The sequence below is a fragment of the Crinia signifera genome, chromosome 1, assembly GCF_055691185.1.
Source record: "Crinia signifera chromosome 1, ASM5569118v1, whole genome shotgun sequence".
In the NCBI taxonomy this organism is placed as follows: domain Eukaryota; kingdom Metazoa; phylum Chordata; class Amphibia; order Anura; family Myobatrachidae; genus Crinia; species Crinia signifera.
The window spans coordinates 479,186,331-479,202,801 of record NC_139217.1 but is presented as its reverse complement, the minus strand read 5'-3'; the positions used below and the strand labels follow the sequence as shown (position 1 = coordinate 479,202,801).

At 44.4% G+C, this 16,471-nt stretch overlaps 1 protein-coding gene across 1 annotated transcript in view; it reads right to left on the bottom strand.

Moving 5' to 3' along the window:
• The window catches only part of CA9 (carbonic anhydrase 9), a 376,314-nt gene that overhangs the window by 34,103 nt on the left and 325,740 nt on the right, over positions 1-16,471 (bottom strand). Inside the window, exon 9 of the mRNA XM_083155472.1 lies at positions 2,520-2,582. Coding sequence (XP_083011598.1) covers positions 2,520-2,582 — 63 coding nt within the window. The remainder of the gene's footprint in view (positions 1-2,519; positions 2,583-16,471) is intronic.

Here is a 16,471-nt window from a genome sequence, read left to right as displayed (position 1 = left end):
GTACAGGGACAGTACCGATCTAACACGTACGGGGACAGACACTGTCTAACATGTACGGGGAAAGTACCGATCTAACACGTACGGGGACAGTACCGATCTAACACGTACGGTGACAGACACTGTCTAACATGTACAGGGACAGTACCGATCTAACACGTACGGGGACAGACACTGTCTAACATGTACGGGGAAAGTACTGATCTAACACGTACGGTGACAGGCACCATCTAACATGTACGGGGACAGTACCGATCTAACACGTACGGTGACAGGCACCATCTAACATGTACAGGGACAGTACCGATCTAACACGTACGGTGACAGGCACTGTCTAACATGTATGGGGACAGTACAGATCTAACATGTACGGTGACAGACACTGTCTAACATGTACAGGGACAATACCGATGGAACACATACGGGATACAGACATGACTAACATGTACGGGGACAGTACCGATCTACCACATATGGTGACAGGCACCGTCTAACATGTACGGGGACAGTACCGATCTAAAAACGTACGGTGACAGGCACCGTCTAACATGTACAATGACAGTACCGATCTAACACATACGGTGACAGGCACTGTCTAACATGTACAGGGACAGTACCGATCTAACACATACAGTGACAGGCACCGATCTAACACATACGGTGACAGGCACCGATCTAACACATACGGTGACAGGCTCCGATCTAACACATACGGTGACAGGCACTGTCTAACATGTACAGGGACAGTACTGATCAAACACGTATGGTGACAGGCACCGATCTAACACATACGTTGACAGTCACTGATCTAACACATACGGTGACAAGCACTGTCTAACATGTACAGGGACAGTACTGATCAAACACGTATGGTGACAGGCACTGTCTAACATGTACGGGGACAGTACCGATCTAACACATACGGTGGACAGACACCGTCTAACATGTACGGGGACAGTACCGATCTAACACATACGGTGGACAGACACCGTCTAACATGTACGGGGACAGTACCGATCTAACACGTATGGTGACAGACACCGTCTAACATGTACGGTGACAGTACCGATCTAACACATACGGTGACAGGCACTGTCTAACATGTACAAGGACAGTACCGATCTAACACGTACGTTGTCAGGCACTGTCTAACATGTACAGGGACAGTACCGATCTAACACATACGGTGACAGGCACCATCTAACCGATATAACACATACGTGACAGGCACCATCTAACCGATCTAACACATACGGTGACAGGCACCATCTAACATGTACAGGGACAGTACCGATCTAACACATACGGTGACAGGCATCGTCTAACCGAACTAACACATACGGTGACAGGCACCGTCTAACATGTACAGGGACAGTACCGATCTAACACATACGGTGACAGGCACCGTCTAACATGTACAGGGACAGTACCGCTCTAACACATACGGTGACAGGCATCGTCTAACCGAACTAACACATACGGTGACAGGCACCGTCTAACATGTACAGGGACAGTACCGATCTAACACATACGGTGACAGGCATCATCTAACCGAACTAACACATACGGTGACAGGCACCGTCTAACATGTACAGGGACAGTACCGATCTAACACATACGGTGACAGGCACCGTCTAACATGTACAGGGACAGTACCGATCTAACACATACGGTGACAGGCACCGTCTAACATGTACAGGGACAGTACCAATCTAACACATACGGTGACAGGCACCATCTAACCGAACTAACACATACGGTGACAGGCACCATCTAACATGTACAGGGACAGTACCGATCTAACACATACGGTGACAGGCACCGTCTAACATGTACAGGGACAGTACCGATCTAACACATACAGTGACAGGCACCGTCTAACATGTACAGGGACAGTACCGCTCTAACACATACGGTGACAGGCACCATCTAACATGTACAGGGACAGTACCGATCTAACACATACAGTGACAGGCACCGTCTAACATGTACAGGGACAGTACCGATCTAACACATACGGTGACAGGCACCGTCTAACATGTACAGGGACAGTACCGCTCTAACACATACGGTGACAGGCATCGTCTAACATGTACAAGGACAGTGCTGTTTGGTTAACAAGAGGTTATGCTGGGCGACTCCACACTTTTAGACATGTTATCCTTACCCCCAGAACTTCTCTTGTGCGGACCCTGATCTATGGACTACCCAGCATTCTGTGCCTTAATCACTCTCTCATGTATTTACCTTTACTGTATCACTACTCTACGTTAGGCTGTATTTCCTCCAATACCCTGAATGCCTTGTATCTCCCAAATCCCTCTGCTTTATAAGATGCAGGTGCTCTCACCAGCAGGGCCCTCTGACCCTCCTTAGGTCCATCACCCCTAACCAATTGCTGTATGCTATATCTAGGCCTTGTCCTTGACTTCTCTTTCCCTGGGTTATGGCTTTGTTCTGCAATGTGGAAATGTGAATAAATAGATAATTTATCTATCTATCTGAGAGAGTGGACTAGATACCTTCATTGGATGGATCAGGAGAAAAATGGTCCGTCTGTAAGGTGACCACAGAAGAGTCAGGAGCTGCAGGGAGAGCGGAGAAGACATACACAAGGGTTAGGGTCTATGATCGATATAATGGAGTAATGTCATATTCATATCATGGTATATCTCCATTTCCTTCATTCTAATGAGTGAACTAAAAAACTCTGAATCATGGTTATATGGTAATCTGCTCATGATGATGTCATAGCACCAGGCTCCAGGTATTTCTGACAAAATCCTTCTTAGATGGACAAAACCATGTGCACTGCAGGTGGGGCAGATGTAACTTGTGCAGAGAGAGTTAGAATTGGGTGGGGTTTTACTTCAAAGTGAGATCTATATTGCAGTGTAAAAATAAAGCAGCCAGTATTTATCCTGCACAGAAACAAAATGACTCACCCAAATCTAATTCTCTCTGCACATTTTAAATCTGCCCCCCCCCCCCCCCTGCAGTGCACATGGTTTTGTCCATCTAAGAAGGATTTTGTCAGAAGAGTGAACTAGAATAAGGGCCTCAGTTCTTGCTGGAGCCTGCTGAAAAATAGCACTGTATATATCTCTATAGCCCAGTATCGCCATCTTTCGCCAATATCTACATGTTCCAGCAAGAACATGACATGTTCTTCAGTAAGACCGATACTGCCAACAAAATCATGACGTACAGTAGATATATAGACGATTTGTTCATGGTGTGGCTGGGTAGTGAACAAGAACTGGAGCAATTGATAGAAGATATCAATCAGAGACCCTCGTCCATCAAGTTGACATATCAACACTCATGTAGCTCAATCAACTTCCTGGATGTATGTGTCAAGATCAAGGACCAGTCCATTGAAACCGAACTGTTTATAAAACCTACAGACAGGAACACTACGCTCAAGTCCAATAGTTTTCATCCTCTGTCGCTCAAAAAGTCCCTAGCTAAATCCCAGATGATCAGGGCAGCTAGAATAACGAGTCAACCTGAACTACTACCTCAGGTATTGGACACTTTTGTCAGCAAATTCGAAGACCGTGGATACCCAAAAAAACAACTACAGCATCAAAAAATGGAGGTACTACAGATGGACAGATCCACATTATTAACCTCCAAGTCGAACAAGAAAACCCATGAGGAAGTGATTCCATTTGTCACCCAACTTACCCCCACTAGCAAAGTGCTACCTAGGGCCACTCGAGCGTTATGGCCCATCATAAAAACTGACAAACATCTACCCTGCTTCCAGAGTAAGCGACCGATGCTTTGCTATAAGAGGGGCCGCAACATAAAGGATGTGATAGTACATGGTGACATCACAGGGTTTGAGCAGAAGAACAAGATCCCCGTAACTAACATCTTGACCAAAAACAACGGATGTTACAAGTGTATTAAGTGCACTACATGCACTGACATGCTGACGGGGCCGATGTTCATCCATCCTGTAACTAAGAAAAAATATTACATCAATCACATCCTAAATTGCATGTCGGCATACATTGTGTATGTAATCCAATGTCCATGTCATCTGATATACGTCGGCAAAACCAATAGACCAATGCGGGACCGCATGGCCAATCACCGTTCCTCAATTAAGAAGGCTCTAAATGGGAATTCCAAGAACACCGACCTTCCTGTGGCCAAGCATTTTGCTATGGCCAAACATAAACTGTCAGACCTCAAGCATATGGCTATAGACCATGTACCAGCGTCTATACGCAGAGGGGACAGGGAAGGAAAACTATTACGGCTGGAGGCCACTTGGATCCACAGGTTAAATGCAGTTAAACCCTTTGGATTAAATGATAAATTACCATTCTCAGTATTTCTATAATCCATGGCGTTATAATATGGGACACTCAAAGACGTTGAGATTTATGAAATAAGCATATATAGCACATCATTTTTGACTTATGCTATTTTTTCTTGCAGCAGTACTGTACTAGTCCCCTTTTAACATTTTAACATATATCCTTTCCAGTATATATTCATTTTTGTTCACTATATAATATGCATCGTATTTTTTCATGTTTTTTTTGCACTATCTTCATGATCAGTAGACCTGATCATGTCTTCTTTAAATTTTGTTCAATCACTTGTTTCTAATATGCGATGCTCTTTAGATAGTTCACCATTTTCTCAATAAGCACTGTGTATAATGAAGTTTCATCCCTCTTGCCCCCCCTTGCAGCGGCCGGCGTCCCTAATCCAGCCCACAACGCATCACCATGACTACTCTGGTATCCAGAGACAGCGTGCGGTTCAACCGCACAAGATGCGTCTCAATCACAGGAAGCAGTCATCTGACAACTTCCGCACACTCACAGTGGAGGCGGAAACGGGAACCGGCGGCAGCTGCACGGAGGGAGGGACGGTGGTGCACACTATTTAAGGTAAGACTTTGCACTGTATACCCGCTCACTGTATGTATTCACCTTGACAAAGGGGCGCCAGAGCCCCGAAACGTTGGTGTCTTTTCCATCACTAAAAAATAAAATTCGATTTGAAAATCCTTGGAGTGCCGCCTCTTATTGTTCATCTGCATTGCCTGTTTGGAGGGCACCGAGGTCTCGTGACTGGAGAGGGGAGAGTGCCGGACCGCACACAGCCATTATATATATATATATATATATATATATATATACTGTATATACTGCGTTCTATCTATGTCACACCCCCAGGGTGGGGATTGTAAACTGTGCTAACGATACACTGTCCAAAGTTAATATATACATGATCGCGCCTGCTGAATAATATAATAAAGTGCGCACCAACATTAGTTAGCGGACAGGTATCCCCATAGCCGCCAGATGTAACCCCTGCACCAAGGAACCGCACGTGACGTGATAATGTACAGACGGCGCCCTATCTCATGCGTCTCTCTCCTTTCACCTGACCGGAAGGCATTTCCTCAGTACTCATGCACTCCAGTCAATACATATATCCGTATTTGCGTTCCACCAGCGCAGTGTTTGTATTATCAGGCTATCTCATTCTCATAATGCTATTGTATCAAAATCTGATTATTATAAATCAACAACATGATGTGTTTATTCTAATATCATAGCATCTATCAATATACTGATCTCCGTTGGACATGCTGCCATCCTCCACCGACATGTCACAATAATATAACAAACTAGACACAACATCCATATAACACATACAATCTATTGGATCACCAGGAGCCCTCATCTCCCTCTAAGCAGACTCATGGGTCCCGACCGAGTTTGTTCCACAAACCAATGAAAATTTTTATTAAAAACAATAACACTCCAGGAAAAGAATGCATGTAGCAAAACATGCATTCTTTTATCCTCTGGTCATCATATACATTTCCTAATTCCTTATTTATATGGTACCAATTACTCCTATCATCGTTATTATAAAAAGCATCTTTGTTGATTATTTTCGTTCAGTCCTCCTGGGATAATAGTGTCCAACAGGTGTATCCACCTTGCCTCCTTCTGCAGCAGCATTCTAGCCCTATCGCCTCCTCTTGGTAGTACAATGCTCAATGATCATAGTCCTTATTGAGGATAGGGGGGGTGTCTTCTGCAAAAAATATCTTGCCACTGGTTTGTCGCTTTTGCCAGTTGTCAATGCAGCTCTAATACTTGACCAGTGATTGGCCATTCACTCTCGGAAAGCACACGTCATCTTCCCCACGTAAGTGAGTCCACATAGACATTTTAATACATAAATAACATACTCTGATGTACAAGTTAGTCGATGACATATGTCCATTCTCTTCCCAATATGGGAATGGCAGAAGTAACTATCACTATTCATTGACTGTCAAATCGTGCACCCTTTGCATCTAAAACATCCCACTTTGGTTTTATTCAACCAGGTCTGTGGAGGATTTGACTGAAAATTTTAAGTTGATTGCATCAGGTGATCCCTGAGTGTCTTCCCCCTTCTATATAAAATCAGGAGTTTCTTTCGTCTGAGCCCTAATTTGGGGTCACTGGCCACAATGTCCCAATGTTTCTTTAGCCTTCCTTTTAGAATTTGAGCCTTTCAATCATGAATGGTTGTCACGATCATTCCTGGAGATTTTTTCATGTCACGGGTGAGGGATTGGATGAAGCCGTGTGATGCTCAGGAACAGGAGACGGACCAGAAGATGAAGGATTAAAACATGCAGGTTTAATGAAGGATTTCATATAGCTAACAACTTCACTTAAATACTTCTTTAAGTGGCATTTAGTGGTAAACAGAAAAACACATGCAAGGTACTTGAAATGAATATAGGCAATGTCTTTGAAAGAAAGTTCAAGTGGGTAATGAGGCTGGCAGGAAGACTGGTAGTGATGATGTTCCGGAAAGAAGATGGTAATGATGGAGGGCACAATTGGATCATTTGGACTGAAAGAGGATGGATAATGAGTCTCTGAAAAAGAATTGGGAGGTGGTGGTGCCGGTAGCTCGGAAGTACGGGCTGGCTGCTGGGCTTGGCTGGAACAAGAGCGATGGGGTCCTAGGCAGTCAATAGTCTGAGCGCAGAGCAGTGAGACAAGGGCACCAGGAGAGTCAGGAGTCATCCATTAGAACTGAACAGCTCAGAAGACTTTTTGTACTGACCCTGAACAGCCCTAGGCAGATCCCCTATATCCCTAGAGGGCAGCTGCCATTGGCTGTCAGGATAGTAGTGGGCGGAGACCCCTGACCTGGCCCAATCCCAGTTCTGCCCTGAAGCAAGATGGCGTCGCCGGCCTCGCCAAACACAGACACAGCACTGCACTCCCCAGCCTTCCCTGCTGCTGTCCTCACACCAGAAGCCGCCGCCACCCGCTATCCACAAGCCAGAAACCCACACATGCTAGCCGTCGGCGGGCATGGACGGGTGATTAATGTACCCACCGTGTGCCGCAGCGGCGGCGTGTGACACTTCACTTTCGGGAAGTGTCTCCCTGTGAGAATTTTTCCAATGCTCTAAACAGGCCTTCTGGACTGTTTCAGGTGAGTAGCATCTGTCCTTGAATTTTTTACACATTTCTTCAATCTGAACATCCTTCCTTTCTGGGTCTGTATTTATATGGAGGACCCTAAGGAATTGGGAAGTTGGTAATCCTTCTTTCAGATTTGGTGGATGGAAGTTCGTATAGAATAGGAGTGAATTCCGGTCTGTTTCTTTCCTAAATAGAGTAGTGCCCAGTCCAGTTTCAGTTTTGTAAACTGTAACATCCAGGAAATCTATCGATGAATTATGGATCTTATGAGTGAATCGAATGGCTGTATCCAGATCATTCAATTCTTCCACCATTTTCACAGAGGTTTCCTCAGTGTCTTTCCACATCAAAAAGATGTACTCTATAAAGCGGTAGTATGTGGCAATGTTGTCACTGTACTTTTGCAAGATAAATCGTTCCTCATACTCTGCCATATATATGTTTGCATAGATGGGGGCCAGGTTAGAACCCATAGCGGTCCCCCGTATTTGCATATAGTAATTGGCACCATATTGAAAAAAATTGTGGGTCAACACAATATAGATCACATATAAATTCTATAGGTGGACCTCTGTATTTTCCTCTCCCTTACTGCTCCAATCCTCTCACTGTTTGGAATCACAGTATAAACGGACGAGATGTTACCAGATATATTCTGTATGGCGTTGATCTTAGCCAAAAAGTCTGGGGTGTCCCCGATGTAACTAGGGACTAATCTAATGATGGGTTGCAATATTTGATCCACAAAAAATGCCACAGGTTGGAGAACCCCTGGCAGAGATAATTGGTCTGCCAGGGGGTCTGTCCATCCGTTTGTGTGCCTTGGGCAAAGTATACATAATTGGACATATTGGGTGATCAACCCGTAGGTAGTCCCCCAGCCTATCATCCAACCAACCAACACTCAAGGCCTGTTCAATACATATTTCAACTTTTCTCTTGATTTTAAACATACAGTAGGGTTATAATTGCCCAAGTTTTCACAGACCATAGTGTCCATCAGTTGAGACTTCACCTCATTATCATAGTCTAGAAAATTCATAACAACCACCGCTCCCCCCTCGTCTGCCGGGCAGATGACAATCTGCTTGTTGTCACGTAGGGTCTTTATAGCAGAGCGTTGTTCTTTGGTAAGGTAGTCATTAATCTTGTTAGGTGTGTTTGAGTTTCGTAAATCATAATCAAGCATTTGCAGAAAGGTCATAATGTTAGTCTTTGTTGACACTGGGTCAAATGTACTTGCTTTTTTCAAAACCTCATTTACGTCAATGCTTGTATCAATCTCAGATTCACCAAAGAAATCTCGCAATCGCAGTTTGCACCCTAGCTTAGTGATCAACCATCACATCAAAATTCTCTCTGGAAAATGTCGGCACATAGCCCAATCCTAGGTTTAATAAAGACATCTCACCAGGGGTCAAGCTATAGTCAGAAGTGTTAATAATCATATTATTCAGGGTCATTTTTTGCAGTGTTTCTTACCCTCCCCGCTGCGTGTGTGGTCTCAGGTGTTTCTTCTTTGGGGTTGTCTCCCCCCACGGCCCCCTACCCCTTCCAAAAAAAGATTGTGTGTCTACACCACTCAGATATAGTCTATCAGTGTACCCAGTGTCAGATGAGGAATAGGATGAACCAGTGTCGACAGTATACACAGATCTGTCCTGTTAGGATTCTGTCCAACCAACCACCTATATACAAGATGTTGTTTATAATCTAGGTTGACAATATCAAGTTTTTTCTCTTAAAAGATTACTTCACCCCTATATTTGTCAATGGTTGAATTTAATTTGTCAATCCGTTTGTCCGTCCTATCCTCAATTAACACTGAGATTGCTGTTCAATTCAGTCCTGACCTTGGACAGTTCACTCCCTACTTCCTCCACCACCAATAGAACTAAATCTTAAGAACATTTATTGAGCACCCCACACCATCGAGAGCAAAAGGTGGGATTATTGCTTCCGATGGTGGAGATGTTAGCAATATGGAAGCCTCTAGGAATTTTCTTATTCCAATAATAAATTGGATAAAAAGTGTCCATGTAGGACAAGATCTACTTCCTTCTTGCTAGGTCTTTTGACAACCTATTTCCTTGAGAAAGCCGCTGATCCCTAGATAGGAGGCGGGGAAACGTGTTGGGACACTGAATCTGCACCTAAGGGATACCATATATAACAGGAAAAGACCATCATTCCACAAGGCGACTCCAGATAAAGTTGTTTGATTAGGTGATTCAGCACCATCAACTGGGAGGCCGGAAGAATCATAGGTGGCAACTGTAAGGTACCCTTATCATTTAAATGTCTGGCCAGACAGAATATCAGGACTTTATTTTATTAAATTAATTATTTCTTTCACGTCATCACTGGTTAACTAATCAATTACTAATCCATAAACAGACTTTTTACTAATCAACCATTTCATCAAGCGAACAACAAACATTCTCCAAACTGACTGCTAAATACCGGCAAGAGAAGCGATCTGAACCCATTACTAATTTCTTTTAATCAACTAATCTATGCATGATTTACATAGTCACAACCGGTTGTGTATTTTTTGTATTTTAATAGGATTAATTTCTCCCCCCCCCCCCTTTCCCTTTTAAATTATATGTTGTGTAATGTGTTGTACGTTCTGCTTATTTTAAAGAGCAAATAAATTGCCAATACTGCTTTATCCCTTATATTGCGCAGTTCTATTTTTTCCTATTCCTTTTTGCTAAGCCTCAATAACCTCAATATATATATGAGGCTGCCCTGACGAAAATGTATTGACATTGAAACGTTGGCAAATCAGGCCGTTTCTGTGTGCGTTATTTTGACTGCGTGCCGCTGCTACACGCAATATTGATAGTGTCTCTGGGCTGCTGGGGACATCAATCGGAAGGCACCGCGAGCAGTTATCAACTAAGCAGAGTGTGCCAGAACCACATAACTCATATATATATATATATATATATATATATATATATATAGTTTTTGTAGTTCCGCACTCCCAGCCAACAATGTAACAAGTCGTGGTGCTCCTTTAAGGCGACACAATGTGTCCCAATGTATAGCAGGGTTGGATATTCCAATAAGGGCACTCACCAGTAAATCATGAAAAGTTTATTCAGGGTACATTACCAATCAGGCATAGTAGTCTACGTTTCGGCCACCAGGTGGCCTTTCTCAAGACAGGTCAGCTTAGACGTCCACTCAGTGCAAGAGTCAGGATACACTGACACTCATTCAGCAAGCTCCTTATAAAGCACTCCACTCTAATTACATGTAGTTCAGCTGTGTCTAGCTGTACGGGTGCTCAGTGTGTTCATGGCCCCGCGCCCCACATGACCACAGCCAGGCTTCTAATAGGCTAAACAGCGCTGCTAATGCAAAATCTAAAATGGCCGTGCGTTTCACACGGAATGCGGTGCGTTCCACCGTCAAAACTGCTGTTAAAATATGTGTAGCGTAATTGTAAGACGGCGATTTAGTTACAGAGGTGCTAGTCAGACCTCCTAGGTGGTATGGCTCACCTCAATCGCGTCTACTATATGTTTTAGGGGGCAAAGTTTCATATGTGCACATTTTCCAAGATGGCCATGCGTGTCACCTCATACGAGGTGCGTTCCAGCAGTTATTAACGCTGTCCGGTGGGTGGCTTTAAATATAAAGAGCTGCAACAGTGTGTGTCAGTTTACAATTTGGTTAGTCCCAGCAATCTCATCCCAATAATACAAGTCATAATTCACATTATATATAAAAAAAGAAAAGCAAGAAGGAAAGAAAAAGAGCATATTATCATAATAATAATATGGACATGAATATGCCTATGTAAGGTTTTTGACAACCTAGTATATCACAGAGATGTGTGAGCGCAAAATATTATATTTGAAGTTATAAACACATATACCATCCATATTTATATCATTGATTATGCTAGTACTCATAGTCCTCTAGAAAAACTATGGCTTAAATGTCAAAGGAAAAATAGAAAAGAAAGAGGAAGAACATCATGAGAACAAAATGTCTTGTCCTCTAATACACAAAACTAGTGTGCAATTAAATGCGAGATGTACTTGAGGTCAGTGCCATCCTTTTCATCACACCACCACCGGTCACCAATACCCCCATGAATTTCAAAGAAAGCAATTTAATGGATTATTTTCATTAAGGCCCCTGGGGGCAACCGTGTCCAGGTCAAAAATCCATTGGGCTTCACGTTGTCTCAGGGTCTTCCCTCGATCACCACCCCTCAGGGGTACGGGGACATGGTCTATTAGCATAGATTTGATAGAAGCCACCTGGTGTCCGAGTTCCATGCAGTGTTTGGCTACTGGCTTGTCTGTTTCCCCTGTATCGAGGGCCAATCGGATGGTGTAGCGGTGGTTCACCATCCGCTCTCGAAAGGGGCGGGTCGTCATGCCAACATAATAGGCTCCACATGGGCATATTAGAATATAAATTACAAACGCCGATGTGCAGGTTAGGCGATGCTTGATCTTATACCGCTTCCCACTGTGCGGATGTGCCACTGTGTTTCCTACAAGCATGGCGTTGCATGTAGTACATCCCTTGCAGCGTACACAACCTGGTTTGCCAGATCGTAACCACTGGGTCCCCTTAGGGGTAGGTCTTAGTGTAGGACGCATCAGGATTTGCTGTATATTCGCATTTTTTCGATAGGCCATCATGGGGGGTTGAATTTTGCGCAACCTTAGTGTGGTGTTGCTCTCCAGAATCGGCCAATGCTTCTTATAAATTGCCTTAGCCCCATGGGCTGTGTGGTCGAATGTATTGATGTGCACCAAGCGATTATCCTTGTCCTGTATAGGTTTAGGATTGAGATGACGGGCTCTTGCTTTTGTGAGGCACCTGTCGACTACCTGTGGCGAGTACCCTCTCTGTAGGAAACGCATTCTCATCTCATCGAGTTGGCTTGTTGCCAATGCCTCTGTTCAGTTGGTACGTAGTACCCTGAGGAACTGAGATATAGGTAGGCTTTCCTTGAGGTGGACTGGGTGTTGGCTTCTTGCTTGTAGCAAAGTGTTTCTGTCCGTTGTTTTACGGTATAATGTCGAGCCAAGTGAATCTCCATCCCTAAAGATGGTCACATCCAAAATGTATTATTGGGATGAGATTGCTGGGACTAACCAAATTGTAAACTGACACACACTGTTGCAGCTCTTTATATTTAAAGCCACCCACCAGACAGCGTTAATAACTGCTGGAACGCACCTCGTATGAGGTGACACGCACGGCCATCTTGGAAAATGTGCACATATGAAACTTTGCCCCCTAAAACATATAGTAGACGCGATTGAGGTGAGCCATACCACCTAGGAGGTCTGACTAGCACCTCTGTAACTAAATCGCCGTCTTACAATTACGCTACACATATTTTAACAGCAGTTTTGACGGTGGAACGCACCGCATTCCATGTGAAACGCACGGCCATTTTAGATTTTGCATTAGCAGCGCTGTTTAGCCTATTAGAAGCCTGGCTGTGGTCATGTGGGGCGCGGGGCCATGAACACACTGAGCACCCGTACAGCTAGACACAGCTGTACTACATGAGATTAGAGTGGAGTGCTTTATAAGGAGCTTGCTGAATGAGTGTCAGTGTATCCTGACTCTTGCACTGAGTGGACGTCTAAGCTGACCTGTCTTGAGAAAGGCCACCTGGTGGCCGAAACGTAGACTACTATGCCTGATTGGTAATGTACCCTGAATAAACTTTTCATGATTTACTGGTGAGTGCCCTTATTGGAATATCCAACCCTGTTATATATATATATATATATATATATATATATATATAATATAAATAAAAGTCGGTGTCAGCCCGGCACTCCTCCTATGTATCAACAACCGCCACTGGTGCCTTCCCGAATAAATAGGTAGTATTCAGCTAGGACAAAGAGTGGCACTCGGTGGGCTTAGTGAAGCAATCCTTTATCATCCCAAAAAGTGTTTCCAACGCTTCGGAGCAAACGTGCTCCTTTTTCATATAGTGTCTTTAGGGGACACATATAAAAGTCAGAGCGGGGATACACACAGTGACTGGGGGGGGGGGGGGGCACTGGAATAGTTACACCCACATACATGGCTGCACTGCACTGGCAGAGTTACACCCACATACATGACTGCACTGCACTGGCAGAGTTACACCCACATACATGACTGCACTGCACTGGCAGAGTTACACACATACATGACTGCACTGGCAGAGTTACACCCACATACATGACTGCACTGCACTGGCAGAGTTACACACACATACATGACTGCACTGCACTGGCAGAGTTACACACACATACATGACTGCACTGGCAGAGTTACACACACATACATGACTGCACTGCACTGGCAGAGTTACACACATACATGACTGCACTGCACTGGCAGAGTTACACGCACATACATGACTGCACTGCACTGGCAGAGTTACACGCACATACATGACTGCACTGCACTGGCAGAGTTACACCCACATACATGACTGCACTGCACTGGCAGAGTTACACCCACATACATGACGGTTTATATAGACATTATACAAAGACACAGTAGTATAACCAGTGACCAGGGGGTCACTGGTTATACTGCACTGCACTGGCAGAGTTACACACATACATGACTGCACTGCACTGGCAGAGTTACACGCACATACATGACTGCACTGCACTGGCAGAGTTACACACACACACATACATGACTGCACTGCACTGGCAGAGTTACACACACATACATGACTGCACTGCACTGGCAGAGTTACACACACATACATGACTGTTTATATAAACAGTATACAAAGACAGTAGTATAACCAGTGATGGGGGGGGCGCACTGGCAGAGTTACACGCACACACAGAGGTAGATTAAGCACGGGCCGACAAGGGCGGTTGCACCGGGGCCCCCACACATAAGGGGCCCCCACACTGGCTCCTGTCGCCCCGTGCTTGGGCAATACAGGCGGACGGCACATCGCATGAGAGCAGGGGGTCCCTGCACTGGGCTGGGCAGTCAGCCCCGGGGTCCCTGCCACAGATGGGAAGTCAGCGGCGGCGTCCCTGTGGCAGATGGGAACTAGTATTCAATACCGCTACTAGTTCCTATTTGCTGCAGGGACCCTGCCCAGACCGCTGCAGGGACCCCCTGTCTGCCTGCACTGCCCAGGTACCAGCCTCCCCTGGGGGGGGTATCTGTGGGGGCCCCACCAGTGCCGGATTTGTGCCTAGGGTGGCACCAATTAAGGGCGGCAGTCAGGCTGACATTCTGTTAAAAAGAGGCATGGCAGAGCAGCGGCGAGTGACGAGCGGAGCCGACCCCGCCATGATTTATGCCATGCACATTACATCACCGGTAATCTGCATTGTCCAATGGTCCTCCTGCACGTCCGGCATTTGGCTCAGGCTCACTGCCACCTGCGCCCATTGGCTACCCTATACACGCAGCCTATTGGCTGTTGTGTAGCCAATGGGCGGGTACAGCAGATGAGCTGAGCGGCGCACAGTTCCCTGCGCTCAGTCAGTCAGTCACAGTGTGAGACTGTGAGAGAGACTGACTGAGACACCTCTAATAAAGATCCTCCAACTGCCGGCCTCCCTCCCTCCCTATCCTCCGTACAGTGAGCAGTGCAGGCTGCTTAAAAAAATAATAAGGTGGGCTACAGTTAAATTTGAGTGAAATATATATATATATATATATATATATATATATATATAAATATATGTATATTTTTTATGTATTTTCTCACTTTACTTTGGTCTTTTTTGGACCTCCTAAATGGTTTGTACCAAGCCTCTTATAATTGCACATATATAGTTTTGTATTTATATGTATTATTAATGTTTTTCAGAATTTTAAATTTGTCCATGACGCTCCCAGCGGCACTGAGAGCGAGGCTTGGAACCCGGAAGTCTAGACCGCTATGTGGAACGCAGGTGGCACGTCAGAGGGGGAGGCCGGAAGTGAAGGTGTCCCTGCACTCGGCGTCTCCTGCGGCAACATGGCGTGGAAGCGACGGCGGGAAAGAGCCTGGCTAGGTGACCGCAGGTGAGTACCTGATTACAGGAAGTCACACCGGGAGGGGGGGCGTGCTTTTTTGTGGAGTGTGGTATATATTGTGTTCACTTTGTGTGTGATGTTAATCCCTGAGGACGGGCAATAGCCCGAAACATGTCGGAGGAATAAACACTTTTTTGCATTGGAAATCCTCGAGTGCCGCCTGATCAATCCACGCTGTATTGGGACACCACGGTCCCGTGAGGAAGGCACCAGGTGTTATACTGCTTATGACCGCGGAGTGCCGGGCAACACTGGAGGTATATATATATATATATATATATATATATATATATATATATATATATATATATATATATATATATAGAAGGGAAAGGGGGGGATTGGGGTGCGCTACTCAATGTGAAATCTGTACCTCCCAAAAACACATTTAATATAATAACATTTATTTAAAATTTCTTTAAAATTTCTTTAAGTTTTCGTCCACAATGATTAGGCCCAGTCCATGTCTGGAAAAATATTTCTTTTATTATAGATCAGAAACCCGACGCGTTTCGTCTAAAAGACTTCATCAGGGGTGATAGCTGGGGGTGGTACAGAAAAGAAAAAGGGGGGAGGGGTATGTAATTTCCATAATATTTTCATAAAAGTACAATCAGAAATTTCTTTATAGATTATTATCTTACATACCAATTGGAAGAGATAAATTTATACAGCTGGTCCTGGTATGGAAAATTTCTGCTGATCGAACAATGTATTTAAATCTAAAATAATAATAATTTAAAATTAATACTAATAATGAATATCTATTTAAAATAGTATAGGAGGAGCTAGCATCAGAGGGATTTTTTTAATAATATTCAATTCTTACCACAATTTGGTCTAAATAGTAAGATCCAACAGTGGACTATTTCTGGACTTGTTGAGTTGGTAGAAATCCTTTATATTATTAATATCTGTACAGAAACAGAACAATATGTCTCAAACAG